The 19345-nt window shown below is 64.7% G+C and overlaps 2 protein-coding genes across 2 annotated transcripts; one reads left to right on the top strand and one right to left on the bottom strand.

The window, feature by feature from the left end:
* Positions 1–552: 552 nt before the first annotated feature.
* IDH2 (isocitrate dehydrogenase (NADP(+)) 2) lies at positions 553–4478 on the bottom strand. Its single transcript, XM_062501349.1, has 11 exons — positions 4389–4478; positions 3381–3472; positions 2823–2988; positions 2278–2438; positions 2051–2194; positions 1806–1942; positions 1551–1702; positions 1364–1476; positions 1165–1262; positions 959–1051; positions 553–654 (listed from the first exon to the last, which is right to left on the bottom strand). Exons 1-11 carry the CDS (start codon positions 4474–4476, stop codon positions 567–569), a joined length of 1332 nt encoding a protein of 443 aa, XP_062357333.1. The 5' UTR covers positions 4477–4478; the 3' UTR covers positions 553–566.
* Positions 4479–11274: 6796 nt separating this feature from the next.
* On the top strand, positions 11275–18332 carry SEMA4B (semaphorin 4B). Its single transcript, XM_062501333.1, has 14 exons — positions 11275–11377; positions 13791–13951; positions 14190–14252; positions 14373–14471; positions 14573–14684; positions 14918–15034; positions 15149–15306; positions 15493–15674; positions 15760–15910; positions 16017–16227; positions 16357–16472; positions 16616–16779; positions 16852–16946; positions 17102–18332. Exons 1-14 carry the CDS (start codon positions 11290–11292, stop codon positions 17875–17877), a joined length of 2493 nt encoding a protein of 830 aa, XP_062357317.1. The 5' UTR covers positions 11275–11289; the 3' UTR covers positions 17878–18332.
* Positions 18333–19345: the final 1013 nt, after the last annotated feature.

Consider the following 19345-nt stretch of genomic DNA (forward strand, 5'->3'; position numbering starts at 1 on the left):
CCATCTGCCCCATCCCCAGAAGCCCTGGGGTACTTCTGAGTGTGGCACCACTCAGTCCCCCAAAGGCAGTGTGCCTACTACCCCTGCCACCCACCTTTTCCCCCCACTACCAGCCAGCCTTGGGGCAGGATGGAGATGGCCACAACCTTGGTCAGCCCTGACCCTCCCTCACCACGGCAGGGCTGTGGTCCCCCATGTGCTACCTTCAGGCAATGCCAAAATGCTGGAGTGCACAGCCCCCCCAGGCTGGCCAGGCTGAGCCGAGGGGCCTGGCTGCCCCCCATGCCCTCACTGCAGAGCTGTGCCAGGTGATGTGCCATGCCTGGGGAGATATTTAATGGCACCACACAGTTACGGGGTACATGAATCGGGGCAGGACAGACACACCCCTACCTCCCCCCACCCCTGCATGTCCCTGCTACAAAGGCTTTAAAAATACTCCTAAGAAAACTTTGGAAAACTTATTCAACTGTTCCTGAGCTGTGCTGGTGAGTTGGGGGGGGGGGGGGGGAGGGGCACTTGGCCCCTCCCAGCCCCATCCATCCCAGAGATAGGGAGGCTGTCCCCTATTTCTTGCCCAGAGCCTTGTCCAGGTTGTTCTTGATGGCATCAAGGAAGTCAGTCGTGTTCACAAAATGCTCATTCAGCTTCACACTGGAGAGACAGGGAGGGATTGGTGGGGGTCCCTGCCCACCTCCTCCCACAGGCACCACAGCCCCGGGTCCAGGATGTGGCCCCTGCCCACCCCAATCAGTTGTGAATAGCCACCCCAGGTCCCTGGTGACTGTCCAGAGAGGCCAGTATCTCCCTGTGGCCACTGTGCACAGCCAGCTCCTGATCACTTTCCTACTCTTGTGGCTGCCCTGCAGGGCCACTCCACCCGCACAGCCACCCGAGCAGCCAAGTTGCCCTAGTGCAGGTGGCTGCCCCCCTGCCCTGCCCCGAGAGCCACCCGTACTTGGCAAGGCCATGGATGCAGCCAGCAAGGTCCTTGGTCATGGTCCCGCTCTCCACCGTGTCCACACAAACCTTCTCCAGCATCTGTGCAAACCTGGGGACAGCAGCACTGTGGCTCCAGCAGCACCACGGGCCCTGCCACGACTGCCACCTGAGCAGCTGCTGGCAGGGACCCTCACCCAGGGACCCCCAGCCCACCCTGCTCACCTGATGAGGTCAGGGTTACTGTCCAGCTTGCCCCGGTGCTCCAGGCCACGTGTCCAGGCGAAGATGCTGGCAATGGGGTTGGTGCTGGTGGGTCGTCCCTGTGCAGAGACAGTGGTCAGCTGTCTGGCGAGGACAGCACACCGTGGGCAGCCTGGCACAGGCAGCTCACAGGCTCTGCTCACTGGCACAGCGCACCCACCTTCTGGTGCTCCCGGTAGTGGCGGGTGACGGTGCCATGGGCGGCCTCGGCCTCAATGGTCTTCCCATCCGGACACACCAGGACAGAGGTCATCAACCCCAGGGAGCCGAACCCTGCGGTGGGACAGGGGTCAGGACAGCTCCCAGGGGTGATGATGCAGGGTCCACCACACCCTACCCTGCTCCACCTTGGGCCAGGATGTCTGACTGGACATCTCCATCGTAGTTCTTGCAGGCCCAGACAAAGCCACCGGATGATTTCAGCATCTGGGCAACCATGTCATCGATGAGCCGGTGCTCGTACCAGATCTTCAGCTTGTCAAACTCCGTCTTGTAGTGCCTGGGAGCCCAGGCCAGGGGTCAGCCATGCTCACCCACGTGGGTCTCACTGCCAGTGCCCCCAGGACAGCCCCCTCAACAGCCCAGCCACCCCACGCCCATACTTATCAAAGATCTCCTGGAAGATGTCCTTGAAGCGGCCATCGTAGGCCTTGAGGATGGTGTTCTTTGTGCTCAGGTAGAGTGGCCACTTCTTCTGGATGGCGTACTGGAAGCAGCTGTGCGCAAAGCCAGAGATGGACTGCGAGGGAAGCACACGAACCTCATGGGACCCCGTCCCTCAGCCTGGCATCTCCCCCACGGTGGCAAGGCCCTGCAGGGACCCCCTGAGCCCCAGCCCCAGCCGTACCTCATCCGTGTTGTACATGCCCATGCCCACGCCGCCGCCGGGGAAGTTGAACACCTCCCACTCCTTGGCCCCACTGCTGTCCTTGGGCATGAAGACCAGCTTGAATGTCCCAGACTTGTCCACCACAAAGTCGGTGGCTTTGTACTGTGGGGGCCAGGCAGAGCATCAGGCAGGGACTAAGGGAGCTGCTGGCCAGCCCCACGCTGCCGGCCCCTGCGCTGGCTCACCTGGTCACCATGGGCATGACGGCCAATGGTGATGGGCTTGGTCCAGCCGGGCACCAGACGAGGAATGTTCTTGCAGATGATGGGCTCCCGGAACACCGTCCCCCCCAGGATGTTTCGGATGGTGCCATTGGGGCTCTTCCACATCTTCTTCAGCTTGAACTCTGTGGGGCATGCAGATGGGAGCCCTGAATGACCCCCCCAGCCCCCCATGGCTCCTGCCAGCACCCAGCTCCACTGTGCCAGGGCTGCTGCCAGAGCCTGCTGCAAGGGGAGGGACAGCTAGCATGAGATCATGACTGGCACAGAGCAGGTGTCAGTGTGTCCCCAGGGCCATGGGGTCCCCACAGCACCCATGAGCCCCCCAGGGTGGGGAGAGGGGCACAGCACTGGGTATGGTGCACCCCCCAGCCCACCAGAAACCGGAGCTGACAGTGGGAAGGCATTGTTGACCCCAGGGGGCTGTGCACAGACAGGAGGCTCAGCACCCCATGGAGCTGCCAGCACCCTCCCACTGGGACGAGAGCTTGGCCCCTTGCCCTGCCCACCTTCCACCCTGGCTTCATCAGGCGTGATGGTGGCACACTTGACAGCCACGCTGTACTTCTGGGTGGCCAGCGCTGAGTCAATGGTGACCTGATCATCCGTCTTGTCCCGATGTGGCAGCCCCAGGTCGAAGTATTTTAGCTGGACATCCACGTTGGGCAGGATGAGCTGAGGGGCCAGGAAAGTGTCAGAATGGGGGGACAGGCTGGGGAGCAGCACCACAGCAAGGCCAGCCCTGGCACCGATCCTGGCCCAGCCTGGCTGCCTGCCCAAGATGGTCGACCCTGGCCAAGATGGTTCTGCTGGCAAGGATAATCCCCCCTGCCTTGAACACGCCTCCCTGTGTGAGACAGCTCCCGCTGCCGCTGCCCCTGCCCCGGACTGCCTCACTTAAAGGTCTTTCTGGTAATTGTGCCGATTTTACGACCTGCTTCCTGGAGACAGAGGGACAGAGGCAGGAGGGACAGACAGAGGGCAGCACAGGGATCACCCGTTCCCTGTCCGACCCCCCAGCTCCACTTGTGGCACACCCGCCCGTTCCTGGGGCAGGACCCCATCACCTTCTCTTTAATGAAGGCCCAGATGATTCGCGTCATCTCATCCCCGTCCATCTCCACCACTGGATTTGCCACCTTGATCCGCTTGTTGGCATCTGGAGAGCAGGGGGAAGCAGGGGTGTTAGGGGTGCACCCCTGGTCCCACAGCTCCACACCCTTGTGTGAGCCCAGGGCATCCTGTGGGGACCATACAGCTTCTTCCAGCCAGGTATGGGTGCCAGCCTGGCTCAGCGACAGGTACAGGTCAGGGGCGAGCTCCACTGGGGTCTGGGCCAGTTACTGGGTCCAGCACTGCTGCTCTGAGGGTCAGAGTGCAGAACCCACCATGTGAGGGGGACAGGGATAGGGGCACATTCCTCTGAGAGAGGGATCCACGTGCAAGCCGGGCTGGAACGCCTCAGTGAGATGAAGAACGGGACCAGAACCAGGAGCAGCTGCAGTCCCCTGGGGCCAGACTCGAGCACAAACCGGCGTGCAAATCCCTGTGATGATCCTGGACCAGGACTAAACCCCTCTGGGTGCCAAACCTCTCTGTGGATCAGGCTGTAAAACCGCACGTGGTACCCAGAGCAGAGGTGACCCCCCCTGAGTAGGACCTGAGCACTGACAGGGAACAAAGCTCTGCGTGGCGCCGGGAGCACGAGTGAACCCTCCTGAAGGTAAAATCCCGCGCTGGTCCGGCACCTCGAGCGAACCCGCACCAGGCTCAAACTAGGTGAGAGCGGGAGTGCAAAACGCCACGTGGAACCGGGACCAAACTCCCCTGGGACCCAACTGATCTGCGAAACCCCTCGTAGAACCGGGACCAAACCCCTCCCCAGGACCAGACCTATCTACAAAACCCTGTCCGCTAAGCCCCGCGCACCGGCGGTGAGCGTGAGCGCGGATCCGATTTCAGACACCGCCCCCCAAAAGAATCCGAGCCGCCCCCCCCGTGGGTGCGGAGCACACCCCCCCTCGTGGCGTGCACACCCCGAGAGCCCGCGGGTGTCCCCGGGTGTCCCCACTCACAGTGCCGGCGCTGCTCGGGGCGGGCGGGCAGCGGGCAGCGGGGCGGGCGGCGGAGCGCCGCGGCAGCGCCGAGACAGCGAGCGGCCATGGCGTGGGCGGACACGACCGGGCGGACGCGGGGGCGCGGTTCTCTCCGCCCCGGGGCGGGACACAGCCCCGGATCCCCCCGTGGGGCCCCGCGGGGGCTCCGGGAGGGGCTGGCGGGGTCCCGCGGTGCGGCTCGGGCTGTTGCTGCATCCCGCCGCTATGCCAAAGCTCGGGGTGGCCGCGATCCGCAGCGGTCCATGTTCCCACCAAAGGGGTGTTGCATCCTTGGGTACATCGGGCTTACGGATAAGCGGCCAAACCCCGCGTGGAACCAGGAGCAAACCCACCCGGAATCAAACCCTTCTGTTAAAATGCCGTGTGGAATGGGGACCGGGCCCGATTTGGCCAAGGACCAAATCTAGCTGTAAAACCCTGCGTGGGGTCTGGATCAAACCCCCACGGAATCTGACTCAGTTGCCAAACCCCACAGCGATCAGGGACCAAACTCCCCCAGGACCTGATCTGGTAGTAAATCCCCTCGTGGAATAGGGAACAAAACCCCCTGGGACCAGGCCTAGCTTCGCAACTTTGCATGGGACCAGGAATGAAACCTGGGGATCAGACAGAGGTTTAAAACCCCACGTGGAACTGGGAACAGCCCCACCCCCCGGGACCCTTTGAAAAAGCCCTTGTGGAACCGGTATCAGACATCCTCAGGACCAAACCTAGCCGTAAAACCCCGTACAGAACTGAGACCAAACCTCACTCCAAAACACGGTGTGAAATCGGGGGGGCACAGTGGGGCTGGGGACACGCAGACAGAGCCTGACCCTACATGGAATCCGGTGTCCCTGCTCATGGCTGGCGCGTGACTCGGCAGCTGGAACCAACTGGACAAGGGCAACTGCCACTGTTCCACCGGGGACCTTCACCTCGCCTGGCCCTGCGTGGGGAGGAGGAGGACAACGACGACAATGACGAACGACAACAGGGATGATGTACACCAGGGGCACCCCGAGAAGGTGCTTGGAGCATGCCAGGGTTGCCAGGAGGCTGCTCGGGCTGGGAATTTGTTGTCCTGATGTCCCAGCCAAACCGATGGCTTTTTTTAGCCACATGGGATGGGCAGAGCCTGCTCCAGGAAGAAAAACAGCCCTGGAGCTGGCAGCCCCCAGCGGAGGGGCTGGAGGAACCGCGGCAGTCGTTGACATCTGCCCGGCTTTAACATTAACCAGAGCAGGAGCTGGGGGGCCGCAGTGCCGGGGAGGTCAGCAGCGGTCCAGGGTCCCGGGTGTCCCTGCTCCCCCAGCCCAGCCCATGCTGCCAGCAGCCCTGCGGCCACAGGCCAGCACAGCTTAGGGGCCTGGCCACTGCCCCAGCTGCCCCCCTGGCTGCCCTTGCCCTGGCTGCCCTTGCCCTGGCCCCACGGTCAGAGCCACCCAGTGACCGCAGCGCTGGCAGGACTAGGTCAGGCCAGCGCGGCCACTGTCCCCCCCCCCCCCCCCCCCCCCCGCGAGGAAAGGACAAAAGCGGCCATGTGGCACAGGCCCAGGGAAGGCCCCAAACAAAGGCACCGCCCGTTCGTCCCTGGCCACAGCCCAACACCCTCCCTGCTGTGCCACTCCAGTGTCCCCAGCGTGGCTGCCCTGGGGAGACGAGAGTGCTGGCAGGGCTGGGTGTGGGGCCAGGACCTCAGGGAGGGACAGGTCCCACAGGTTTGGGACCCAGCCAGAGCCTGAACAAGGACACGGTGTGGGGGCTGTATGAGTTCCCTGCCGCCCGCAGGCAGGGCTGTGTCTGCCCGTGGAGGGGGCCCGGGGGCTGACAGGGGCCGTGTTTCCTTGGGTCACCCACAAACGTAAGAAGCCCAGCACTGCCCGGAGCTGCTGGCCTGCAGGCTGGAGTGGGAGCTGTGTCCCCCCCCGTCGGCGACCATCCGATCTCCTGGGGCTGCCAGCGGAATGCTGGGACCCCTGTGGGGACTCTGCCTGTCCAGCACAGCATTCCAATACCCATGATCCCAGCAGCTCTGGGCACTGCTGACACCCAGCTGCCAGCCACCAGGTCCGAGTGTGCCACTGTGGGGACACCATGGCCATGGCATCCCTGAACATGTCACCATGAGCTGCCTAGACCCATGAAGTATCCCAAAACTCCCTGAGCTGGCTATCACCACGAGGATCTCACCATGGTTTCTAGGGCTGTGTGTACAGGCATTAGGTGCCCCCATAGCCACCCCTGCCACCAGGGACCCCCAGGAAGGGCCCCCAGTGAGTGCTGCCCCCCCCAAACCAGGCTCCCCAATAGCCCCACGGTGCTGGAAGCCCCTCGGTGTACTGGGGCTGAAAAACGCAGTCCTGGGTACACCGGCACGACCCCCTTTAGGGCCTTTCTGGTGCCATCCCAGAAAGCGAGGGGGGCACAGACAGGCCCCTCCAGTTCCCACCCCCGAGAAATGAGGATGACTCCCCAGGCAGGAGCAGCCGCCCCCAGCCCGTGCTCCCCCGGGCGGTGGCGGGGCAGGGGCGGGGAGGGGCGGGCCGGCCCTTTGTTGTGCTGCGGGCGGAGCCCCCCGGAGCCGCCCCCGCACCGCCCCGCACCGCCGGGGGTGGGGGGGAAACACCGCGGAGCCGCCCCCGCTGCCTACGGCTCCCGCCGCGCCTCGGAGCCGCCAAGCGGGTGAGCTGCGGGAGGGGAAGCACCGGGCACCGGCACCGGGCACCGGTGGCGGTCGCGTGTGAGAGGAGCGAGTGTGCAAGGGGCGTGCACGGGCGGGTGCGCGTGCACGGGGCTGTGCGAGGGGCGGCGCGTGTACGCGCACGGGAGGTGGCCCGAGGGACCGGAGCGCGGAGATTTGCGGAGGGGCTGGAGCGCGTGTGAGCGTGGGAACACGCGTGTGTGTACGGCTGTGTGACTGTGCGTGTGTATGTGACAGTGACAGTGTGTGTGTGAGGGACAGTGCGTGTGCACGGCTGTGTGACTGTGTGTGCATGGCTCTGTGTGTGCGTGTGCGTGCATGGCTGTGTGTGTGCGCCTGGGTGTGCCTGTGTGAGTCTGAGCAGGTGAGTGTGCCTGTGTATGTGTGTGTTTTGTGAGTGTGTGTGCGCGCGCGCGCGCACGTGTTTTGTGTGTGTGTGTGTGTGTGGTTTTTATATGTGTTTTGTGTGTGTGTCTGTGCGGGGTGCCAGCACACCGGGGGCCATTCCCACAGCCTGTTCCCAGGTGTGTGTTTGCTGCCCAGGGTGTGAACACCCCGTGACCTGTCTGCGTGTGTTTACATGTGCTGGCTGTGCGTACACCAGGCTGAGGGTGCTTTGGACGGGCGTCACAGGCTGCTCACAGGGAGGCGTGTTAGTGCACGCTCAGGACTTGGATATGCGTGCGTGTGGTGCGTCCCATGTGTGTGATGTGCCCTGGACACTGCGGGGTGCACACATGCTGTGTGTCCCAGACATGTGGCCACATCTGCTGAGCAGCTGTTGGTGCCCAAGCTGTCCCTGGTCTTGGGGTGCAGGGAGGGTTGGGGTCCTATCGATTTTAGGGTCATCCCTTGGGTCCTAGTGCCTGCTCTGGCTGGGCCTGGGGCTGCTTCGGGGGCTGGGACTCCCTCTGACCCCAAGGAGCACTGGGGCAAGGGTAGTGAGGGTGCCAGGATGCTGGTTTGGGCTCTCTACAGAGTCAGGACCAGCTGGGAAAGGGGCACCCAGCCCTGAGCTTGGACCCTACATTCCCGCACTCCAGGGAGCTGACATGCCTGTGTTCCACCACCTCACTGCCCACAGGGGTACTCACTAGCCTGGGTTCCTGCTGGCTCTTCCCTGCCCTGTGCCAGGCCTGCCCAACAAGGGGTGGGGGCCCAGGGCAGCACCCTTGCACCCTCCCACCTATCCCCAGGTGGGCAGTGTGGGGGTGCAGGCAGGTGCTGCCATTGCAGGGGACAGCTGGAGTCTGGGGAGACCCTGTGTTTCTCAGAAGTGACTCTGCCATCGTGCAGGAGTGATGGGAGCAATGAAACAGGTGTGTGTTGTGGGGTACCCAGTGCGCGGGGTGCAGGTGCCATGTGTGCCCTGCCTGGGAAAAGGGGATGCTGTGGGGCAGTGGGGGGCTGGCTGTGTGCTACCATCGGTCCTGGCAGTGGGGTCTGAGCTCACAGTGGGCCAGAGAGGCAGGGGGACAGCCCAGCTTGACCCCGTGGGCAGCCCTTGGCCCAGGCAGGATGTCACAGCTGGTGCACCTGGAATGGGGGATGCCTCGAGGGGAGCCCTGCCGGGCTGTCGGGCCAGAGGCTGCCCCAACCCTCGTCCTGCTTGCGGCCTCTCTCAGGAGGCCGTCAGGATGCAGCAAAGCGAGGCTGTACAGGGGTATCCCCCTGCACCCCGGCTAGTCTCGGGCAGCTGGAGCAGCTGCGTGGCTGTGCAGGGCCCGCAGCCGCGCGCTGCAGGTGTGCGTGCATGCGTGCTCACACACTCTGCGTGTGCATGGCTGAGAGGAGGGACTGCCGGCTGCTGTCTGGCAGCTCCCAGCAGCCAGCCGAGCCGAGGGCGTGCGTGTGAGCCCCGCAAGGTGGGGGGAGCCCGGTAGCGTGGGCTGCATGCAAGCTGGGCACAGGTCCCTGAGCAGGGGCCATGTCCGTGCTGGGGCAGGCTGCAGAGGAAGGTGGGAGCCCGTGGGCAGCAGCAGCAGCGAGGCACACACAGCCCCGTCCCCACTCTCTGCAGACAGCAGCAGCAGCAGCCAGATCCATCACCGCCTTCCCAGGCACCCACTGCCAGTGGGAATGGGGTGGCAGGTGCTGGCGTGGGAATTTGGTGCAGAAACCACTGCCCCACATGCCTGCTGACCCCAGGCCACAGGTTTTGGTACTGCCCAAACAGCCGGCGAGGTTTCCCCATTGCCGGCAGTGGGCAGGGAGGGTGGCACGGCCGCCGTGCTGGTGCGTGCCAATGCCTGCAGTGGGGCGTGGGGCACGCACAGGCCTGTGTGAGGGCAGAGCAGGGCAGGGTGCTGCGGGTGCCCCCGGCGCTGCCCCGCTGGAGGCTGCGTGGGCAGGACGGGAGATAAATGGGAGTTTGGCGTAAACAGCCCTGGCTGCCAGCAGCGCTGGAGTGGCGCTTAAAGGCACAGGCTCTGGCCTGGTTCTGCTGCCTTTTCCTGCCCTCCTTTTCCTCCCTGCCTGCCCCTTCCCTTTCCTCCTGCTCCTGCCTGCTCACCCCAGAGCAGCTGCCCTCCGCACAGGGGCTCCCTTCCTCACTGCATGCCATCACAGCCGAGTGTCGACACGGCACTGCCACGGCCGTGCACAGGTGACAGCCGGGTCCCTGGAGCCCCCCGAGATGCTGCGAGGTGGCAAGGGGCAGGGGGCCATGGCTGCAGGATAGTCCCTGCTCCCACCCTGTTCAGGGTGACGAGCTTGGCTGGGTAGAGTCCTGTCCCGTCTGTGCCACTTCCCTCCCGGGCAAAGGTGCTGCTGATAAGGCTGGGGTGGAGCTGTGGGGCTGTCCCAAGCTTGGGAAAGAAGCAGGACTCCATTAGGAACGGCAGGAGCAATGGGGACGGGAAGGAAGTAAGGTCGATTTGGGGCAGAGGGGCACCCCACAGCTCCAGCCCCTGGACATCAGGTATGGCTGTGAGTGGGCACGTCCAAGCGGGCAGAGTGTGGGAGTATGGGCACAGCTGTTACAGGAGCATGGGCATAGGCATCCAAGGAGTGTGGATACAGCTGTCCCGGGAGGGTGGGGAGCATTTCTCCTGGGCAGGGGGCTCACAGTGGGCCCCACCATTGCGGTCCAGGACTAGGACTGACCAAGAAGGACATGGGAAGCCCTGGCCCACACTGGGAGGGCAGCGCTGGGTACTCTGGTCCCAGAAAAGCTGCCTGCTGCAGGGGAATCCTCGGACCCCATCCCTCGGTCCCCCTGTCCCCGTTGCCATGGCGATATAAAGTGTTGTCATTAATAACCGTTGTGTGGGAGCTGCTGGCCGGGTGGGCAGTGCTCTGAGGGCTGTGGGGGCTGTGAGACCCCCACACCCCAGCAAGGGACAGAGCCCCCCGAGGGCCAGGCAGAGGACCTTGTCCAGCACTACCTGCTCAGCACATGGCCACACCGGGACCCCTGGGACGGGCACAGGAGCTGGCAGGGATGCGTCGCCTGTGCCAAATGATACCTGTGGGGACACCGGTGCCGGCCAGATCTGCCCGTGGTAGGGCTGGCGCAGGCAGCCCGTGGTAGCCCACGGCTCCCGAGGGAGGGCGGGGAGCGCTGGGCTGTGCCGGCCAGAGCCCCCAGCACAGTGGCCGTGGGGCACAGCTGAGGGGCAAGGGAGCAGCTGTGAGAGCAGCCATGGGCCGAGCTGCTCCCAGGACAGTAGGACACCCCGGGACAGCTTTTCCGGGGACTCCCAGCCAGCCCCTCCAGGACCACCTCCCGGGATCCCGCGGGGGTGGAGGGGGTTGCAGGGAGTCCCGGGCTGCCGCTGGCGCCGGGGACAAAGCCCCGTCCCCTCCGCACCGTGACGGCCGCGGGGCGGGGGCCGGGCCGGGTCCCGTGGGGGCGGTACCGGCCGGGAACCGCCCGCCGCCTCTTCCGAGCGGGACGCCGGCGGGGCTGGAGCGGATCGGTACGGCCGGGAAGGGCTGGGAAGGGCTCGGGGACGCATCAGTAATGCTCGGGCGGGGCCGGTTCGGTCCGGCCGGGCGGGGCTCCGCCTGTGGCTGCTCCGCCCGGTGCCGAGCTGGGGCGGCCGGACCGGGCCGGGTCGGGTCGTGCCGTGCCGTGCCGTGCCGTGCCAAGCCGCTGAGCCCCTTCTCTCCCCGCAGGTCTGCAGCGCCCGGCCGGCTTCGCGGCCGTGGCGGCGCCCCGCGGCTCGGTCCGGGATGGCGGCGCGGCCGGTGCTGCCGGTCCTGGCGGCGCTGCTGCTCTCGGCGGCTCCGGAGCCTGTCCCGCGGGTCAGCCTGCCCTACGGTGAGTGTCCGCTGACCTCCGGTGGGTGAGGGTCTGCCCGCACCGGGGAAGGGAGTCAGGGCCCGCCGAGAGCTCCGGCTGGCGTCTCCCCCGAGGCGGCGGAGCGTCCCGCGTCCCCCCGGGCTCTCTGCGCCGCGTGGAAACGCCTTGTGACAACCCCGGCAGCTCCCCAGAACACCGGGAACCCCCTGTCAGCGGGACGTGGCAGAGCCCTGGGGATGCTGCGGGGTGTAGGGACCCGCACCGAGGGTGGGTGTGCCTGGGGCACCCGGGGGTGCTCGTCCCTACACAGGCAGAGCAGCGGTACAAGATGGGGGTACGGTGCTCTGTACAAGATGGGGTGAGCTGAGCCGGCCGGGGGACTCTGCCCGTGGGCTCCCTCCCTGCTCAGGATGTCCCTGGGGTTGGGGACATGCCACAGCCCCTCACTGTGCAAGTGCTCAGCTCTGCACAGCTCTGAGCCCCACTGTGGGCACTTGTCACCTGTATGGCCCCAGAGTGCTGGGGGCTGCCCTGGGCAGGGGCCAGGGAAGGACATCCTGGAGGGTACCAGGCCAGGCAGAACTGTAACAATTGGGGGGCTTGTTTGCAGCCCCTCCTGCCCTGCAGAGCCCCCAGCAGCTGGCACGGGCTGGGTGAGCCGTGGGGGCACGCTGCTTGGGCTCAGCCCTGGCAGCTGTGCTGTGTGGGGGAGCCACCCACGACTCTGCTGCCAGAAGGAGGCTGGATCCAGCTGCTGCCGGCCAGCAGAGCCCATCCCGTCCTGTGCTGGCTGGCCTGGGAGGGTGCCGTGGTTTGGGCAGCTGCAGGCGCTCCCTCGCTCAGTGTGCTGCAGCTCACTGGTGTGGATGTGGCCCCACCACATGCTCCCATGACCGCTGGCCATGGCCGTGGTGGCTCCAGCAGATGTGGGACCTGCTGAGTTGGACAGGAGGCTGGGACGAAGTGAGACAACCAGCTCGGCATCGTGCCATGCTGTGCCGTGCCGTGTTGAGCCATGCTGCCTGGCCCTGCCTGCACGGACCAGTTCTGCCCCATGCTCTGCACACCTCTGAGGATGTGGGACTTGGGCTGGAGCCACAGGCAGTGCGTAGGGATCCTGGCCTGGACCCCAGCGATGCAGGGAGAGCTGGGCAGGGAGCATGGGCCAGTGGCCGGTGTGTGCCCCGTGGTGACTCCCATGGAGCATGGCCACGTGGGGCTGTGGTTGGTGGGAAGGAGGAGCTGGGAGCTGCTCCCCTGGGAGCACTGGATGTGCCGGCAGCAGGTTTGTCTGGAAGAAGCAGGTCTTGTCCTGACAGGTCCCTGGCAGCCACACCAGCAGCTATCTCCCCATGCCAGCACAGCTCTGCAAGGCACAGGGGCCCTGCTGTCCCTCCACTGCCATGCCCACCACGGGTGGCATCACCCCTCCACCGGGGTGCAGGACCCCTCACAGGGGGTGCACTGGACATCAGCTTCCTCCTCTCTGCAGCACTGTGGGAGAGCTGGGCTGGTGTTGGGGCCAGCTGAGCCCCGTGCCATGGGGGAGGTGCTGCCCCATCCAAAACCTGGGGTTTGTGAAGCAGTGGGAGGTGAGAGCCATGGGGTCCCACCCCACAGCAGCATTGCCCCACAGTTCCCCCAGCCCTCACACTGGGGGCTGGCAGGGGGTTGGAAGAGGCTGGCAGGAGCTCTGGGGTTATCCTGGTGGGACTCTGGGAGCAGGCAGGGGTTTGGGGGCGATCAGGGAGTCCCCAGAGTGTCAGGGGTCAGGGAGTTGGCAGCATGAGTCAGCCCGACGTGTCCCGCTCACACAGCCAGGCCCCTCTGATTCAGAGCAGTAGGAGAGGAAGGGCTTCCGGGGCCAGGCCACCCACACGGGAGAGGACGGGCTGGGATGGGACAGGACGGGCGCTCCCTGACTCAGCTTGGCCACTGGCCCGTGTCCGGCACGGGCTGAGTCCCACAGGCCAGTGTGGACAGCACCGGGCTGAGCCCGGCATGCAGCACTTGCAGCATGGGGCTGAGCCCTGCGGGCTGGGGAGGAAGATGCTCCCAGCACCCATCTCCCCCTGCTGTGAGGTTGGGGTCCCTCAGTGCCTGGGCTGGGCAGAGCCTCCCGTGCTGTGGGGCTGAGCTCTAGGGCTGGATGTGGCTGAGCAGCTGCCCCTGTGCTAGGCAGGGTTTTGGGGCATCCTCAGGGCCAGGACACAGCTGTGCCTCCTGGGTGCCCTTGGGTCTGGCATAGGTCACTGCAGTGTGGGGTGCCACGTGTGTCTGGCAGTGTGGGCAGAGCCAGATCTGGCCCTGGCTGCTGCGGGTGGGTGGCATGGCCAAGGAGCTGGGCAGAGGGACCAGGAGCAGCTGTGGTGCAGGGTCCTGGGGCTCAGATGCCAGCATGAGGCTGATGCCTGCCACTCTTGCCCCACAGACTCACCTGAGAGAGTAGTGCAGCGCTTTGAGGCACCTGGTGTGTCCAACTACACAGCCCTACTGCTGAGCCCGGACGGTGGGACCCTCTACCTGGGGGCACGAGAGCTGCTCCTCACCCTCAACACCAGCAACTTCCAACCCAACTCCCCAGTTCGTAGGGTGAGCCCAGGGATGGGTTGGATGGCCCTTGGGGAGGGAGGGGGCACCCAGTTAGCTGGAGAGCAGGGATTCCGTCCCCACCAGCATTTTGGGTCTGTGTGAGCCGTCATGCATTCAACTGCCCCAGAGCAGGATGTTTGAGCTGGGTGGGATGTGGATACTATGAACAAGCCCAGGGAGAGTGTGCATGGACCAGCCAGGGGCAGGGGAGCTCCCAGTGACTGTCCCTTCTCCACAGCTGCTGTGGAGTGCAGATGAAGAGAAGAAGAGGCAGTGTGTGTTCAAGGGCAAGGACCCCCAGGTGAGCCCCATTGCCAGCAGGCACTGGGGGCTGCGGTGGGTGTGGCCAGTGCTCTGTGCAGGGTGGCTGTGAGAGAGAGAGCTGAGCCAAGGGCTGAGTTGGGTCCTCTAACCCCCACAGAGGGACTGTCACAACTACATCAAGCTGCTGCTGCAGCTGAACAGCACTCACCTGTACACCTGTGGGACCTGCGCCTTCAGCCCAGCCTGCGCCTACATCGTGAGTACAGGAGCAGGGTCCCCCCATGCCCTGAGGGCCCTGCAGTGGGATCTTTGGCAATGGGACAAGTGCTGCTGGCTCACAGCCTCGTCCTGCTGCAGAATGTGCAGCACTTCAGCCTGGAGCGGGATGCATCGGGGAAGGTGGTACTGGAGGATGGGAAAGGACGCTGCCCCTTTGACCCCGAGTACCGCTCCACAGCTGTCATGGTCGGTAAGGCACAACACCCTGGGACCCTCGTCATTCCTCCCTTGCCCTCGCCGTGCCACCCTGGAGCCCTCTCCCTCCCTGCAGTGCCCTGGCACCTTTGCCCTTCTCCCTGTGCCTCCCCCTCCTTGCGTCTGCCCGGCCAAGCTGAGCCAAGGCCGGGCTATCGCAGACCCCAGCAGAAGCAGGGCCGTGCTGGTGGCACGTGGCAGTTCCCAGCAGGAGCTTGTCTTTGGCAGACGGCGAGCTCTACGCCGGGACCGTCAGCAACTTCCAGGGCAATGAGCCGACCATCTCCCGCAGCCAGGACAGCCGCATCGCCCTCAAGACCGAGAACTCCCTCAACTGGCTGCAAGGTGAGTGCTGGGGCTGGCATGGCCGCTCCGGGTCCCTTTTCCCCGCAGTGCTGTAGGCAAGGGATAGAGTGGGATGTAGTGGCCCAGCAGTGCTGAGGGTTCTTGTGCCTCTAGACCCAGCATTCGTGGGCTCAGCCTACCTGCGGGAGAGCCTGCCTGCCGGCAGCCCTGAGGGCGACGATGACAAGGTCTACTTCTTCTTCAGTGAGACCGGGAAGGAGTTTGACTATTTTGAGAACACCATCGTCTCCCGCATTGCACGTGTGTGCAAGGTGGGCATAAAGCAGCAGGGGCGTGTGGGGGCTGTGCCTGGGGTGTGACTCACTGCTGGACTGGGGGGGGGATGTGGGACCATCCTGCATATCTCCAGCCCTTGGTGCCTGGAGCTGCTCCGTTGGCTCAGCACGTGGGGTTCCCTGTGGCCGTGGCATGGCAGCCTGACCCGCTGTGCCATGCAGGGGGACCAGGGCGGGGAGCGCGTGCTGCAGCGACGCTGGACGACCTTCCTGAAGGCACAGCTGCTCTGCTCACACCCTGAGGATGGGTTCCCCTTCAACGTGCTGCAGGACATCTTTGTGCTCACCCCGGGTGAGCTGCGCTGGAGGGAGACACTCTTCTATGGTGTCTTCACCTCGCAGTGGTGAGTGCTGGGGATCCAGGGCAGCATGGGAGGCTCAGCAGAGCCAGGGCCTGATCTTGCCATGGGTTCTGCCTCTCCTCACCAGGAACAAGGGTGGACTGGGCAGCTCAGCCGTCTGCGCCTTCCCCATGCACAGCGTGCAGCGTGCCTTTGGTGGGCTCTACAAGGAGGTGAACCGCGAGACACAGCAGTGGTACACGGACACCAGCCCCGTGCCAGAGCCCCGGCCAGGCATGGTAGGTGGCCCCTTGGCACCTGCCCGAGCACAGGATGCAGCGCTGTCCCGTTGCTCTCCTGGCCCCAATGCATGGTACCCTTCTGAGCCTCTTCCTTTCCTTGCAGTGCATCACCAGCCACACACGGCGCCTGAAGATCAATTCGTCGCTGCAGATGCCAGATCGGGTGCTGAACTTTATCAAGGACCACTTCCTGATGGACAGCCCCGTGCGCAGCCAGCCGCTGCTGCTGCAGAGCCAGCGGCGCTACCAGCAGATCGGCGTGCACCGTGCGCAGGGCGTGCACGGCACCTATGACGTCCTGTTCCTGGGCACGGGTGGGTCAGGCGGGCTCTGGCAGGGCAGGGTGTGTGTCTGGCACTGGTGGGTGCAGGAGGTGGGCTCTGGTGGGGTATGGTGTGTGCCAGAGGTGGGTGCCCTGCTCAGCACAGCCCCTCTGTTTGCAGATGATGGGCGGCTGCACAAGGCTGTGCGGGTGAACCACGGTGTGCACATCATTGAGGAGATCCACCTCTTCCCTGACGGGCAGCCCATTCTCCAGCTGCTGCTGGACCAGAACAAGGCATGAGCCGGGGAAAGGGGAGCACTGGGGTTCAGCCTGCTCAGGGCAGGTCGTGTTCGTGGGCTGAGGGACGGAGACCTGGGATGGCAGGGGTGGGTGTGCAGGAGTCCCCCCTGCTGACCCCAGCACGTCCCCTCCCGCAGGGCCTTGTCTATGCAGCCACCTACGCAGCAGTGGCGCAGGTGCCCTTTGCCAACTGCAGCCTGTACCACAGCTGTGGGGAGTGTGTGCTGGCACGGGATCCCTTCTGCGCCTGGAGCTCGAGTGCCTGCCGCAGGGTCGCCCCACATCCCCCGGCACACTCACAGTAAGTGCTGCACCCTCTGCCATACCCCTACACCTCACGGCACCCACTGCCCTGCCCTCCCTCTGTTCCCAGGCACTGGGCACAGGACATCGAGGATGCTGACACAGAGCGGCTCTGCCAGCGGGCCAATGCCTCCCAGCCCCGTCCCCGCATCCTCCTGACCTCAGGTGAGATCTCGCTGGTGCTGGTGCATGAGTGCGTGTCCCAGGGGCTCCCACACATCCCGGGAGGGATCCACACATCCTACTCCAGCACACTCCCATCAGCCTCCTGCCCGCAGCAGTGGTCCCCTCCCTGATGTTCCCATGGGTTCTCTCTGCAGCCTCGGGCATCCCGTGCCAGCAGATCCGGTTACCTCCCAATGCAGTGCAGCCGCTGCCATGCCAGCTGCTCTCCAACCTGGCCTCACGGCACTGGCTGCACAACGGGGCAGATGTCAACGCCTCCTACCTGGTGCTGCCCGACGGAGCCCTCATTCTGGTGGGCAGCCCAGAGCGTGCAGGCATCTATGAGTGCTGGTCTCTGGAGGAGGGGTTCCACAAGCTGATGGCCAGCTACTGCGTGGGCGTGCAAGAGCCAGCCCTTGGGCCAGCAAACTCAGGCAGGAAGGTGGCTGCTGGCCGTGACACCCTGGAGACGGTCAGCACGTCCCGGAGCACATCAGCGGTGGGCAGTGCTGCAGCATGGCTGGACGGCAAGACCTACTGGACCGAGTTCCTGGTGATGTGTGTGCTCTTTGCTGCTGCCGTCCTCGTGCTGGCCTTCTTTGTCCTGCACCGGCACCGTGACGGCATGAAAGCCCTGCTGGAGCCTGGTGACCCCAGCAGGCACCAGAAGCCACCCCGCAAGCCAGTGGAGAGCCTGCCCCTGAATGGTAGCAGCCTGCCCAGCACGGCTCCTGAGCACAAGGGCTACCAGGCCTTGCAGGACAACTACATCGTCAGTACCCCTGTGCATGAGCCCCCAGGACCCCCACGCACCTTCTCTGAGTCAGAGAAGAGGCCTCTCCACATCCGTGACAGCTTTGTGGAGGTGTCTCCTGCCTGCCAAAGACCCCGGGTGCGCCTGGGCTCTGAGATCCAGGACTCGGTGGTGTGACGGGGATGGGAGCCCAGCCCTCACCCGTGACTGCCTCTGCTCTGCTGAGCCTCACCGGTTGGTGCACTGCTGCCAGGGTCTGTGTTGTCTATGTGTGCATGCCCAGAGCCTGGCACCCACACTCTGTGGCAGCACCCACCAGCCAGTGGGGTCTAGACCCTCGCAGGCTCCCTGAGCATCCCCTTGTGGGTGTGAGGGGTGCCACACACCTTCCAGGGACCTGCAGGGTGGTTCCAGCCCAGCGTCCCTGCTGCAGGTATAGACACGGTTCCTGGCTCAGGCTGCTAGTGCAGCCTGGGCTCTGCCAGGCCCTGACCCCTCTATGCAGAGGGCAGGAGGGGGCGGCTGCAGACCCCTCGTGCCCCACCTCACTGTGACGTCCCTCTGTGGGACCCAGGGCCATGTGTGCAGCTGGGTGGTGCCAGCCCCGCGGCATGTGCTGTGTGTCTGTGCTTGGTTTGTTTTTAGTATGTGGAAAATGTGAATTGTGTCCGGGGAAGGGGAGCTGGGAACAGCTTCCCCTATGCTGGGTGGGCAAGGACACCCCTGCGGCCCCATGTGCGTGTGCAGAAATGTCTGATGTTTTTATATAAAGTCCTTCAGACACCTGTGTGTGCGGCAGGGCTGAGAGCCTTCCTAGCCAGAACCACCCCAGTTGGCCCCATGGAGTGCAGCCGTGTCTGGCTCTCCCTGCAGGTAGAGGAAGATCTGCCCATGGCTTCAAAGGGGGCTAGAGGACTGTGCTGGCCATCAGATCTGTGGAGTCCCCTCCTCTTGTGCTTGGCTGAGCGCTGGGCCAGGGCATGTGGGGCCCTGCAGGGACACTGGCTGTATGCCTGCAGAGGGACACTGCCCGAGGCTGTGCTAACTTGGGCAGGCTGTCCCTTGGGCAGCCCTGGGCTCCTCTGGGGCCGTGCCTGGAGGCCTGTGCTGTGGCAATGTGGTGCAGGCAGAGCAGGGAGTCCTTGTGGTGGTGGAGCAGAGCGATGGGGTGATGCCACCCTGGCACCGTGAGAAACAGGAGAAGGCAGAGGTGACCAGGAGTAAGAAAATTTGGTGCCTGGGGCTGAGAGGAGGGCAGCCCCCAGCAGAAGAGAGGCTGTGACAACCCCCTTCAAAGACCACAGTGTTGTGCTGCATGTGGGACCCATAGCCTGCCCAGGGAGCATCAGCTCCTTGTCCCCATCTCATCTTGCTATGGGCAGATCCTGGACACTTTGCCAGCAGGACCTGACTCTGTGATGGCTGAGGGTGAGGTCTGGGATTGCAGCCAGGGCTGCTTTTGCTGGGAAACATCGGCAGTGCCAGGACAGGGCTGGGGGAAGTGGGGAGCTCCACACAGAACTGGCGTGTCCAGGCAGCATTCCCCCAAGGGACCAGCACTGCCTTGCTCCCAGGTGGACCCATGCACTGAACTTCCTGCACAGCCTGTTCTGGGACATCAAAAAAGCCACTGGAGGCGTTGGCT

This window comes from Cinclus cinclus, chromosome 13, assembly GCF_963662255.1.
Source record: "Cinclus cinclus chromosome 13, bCinCin1.1, whole genome shotgun sequence".
Taxonomy (NCBI): Eukaryota; Metazoa; Chordata; class Aves; order Passeriformes; family Cinclidae; genus Cinclus; species Cinclus cinclus.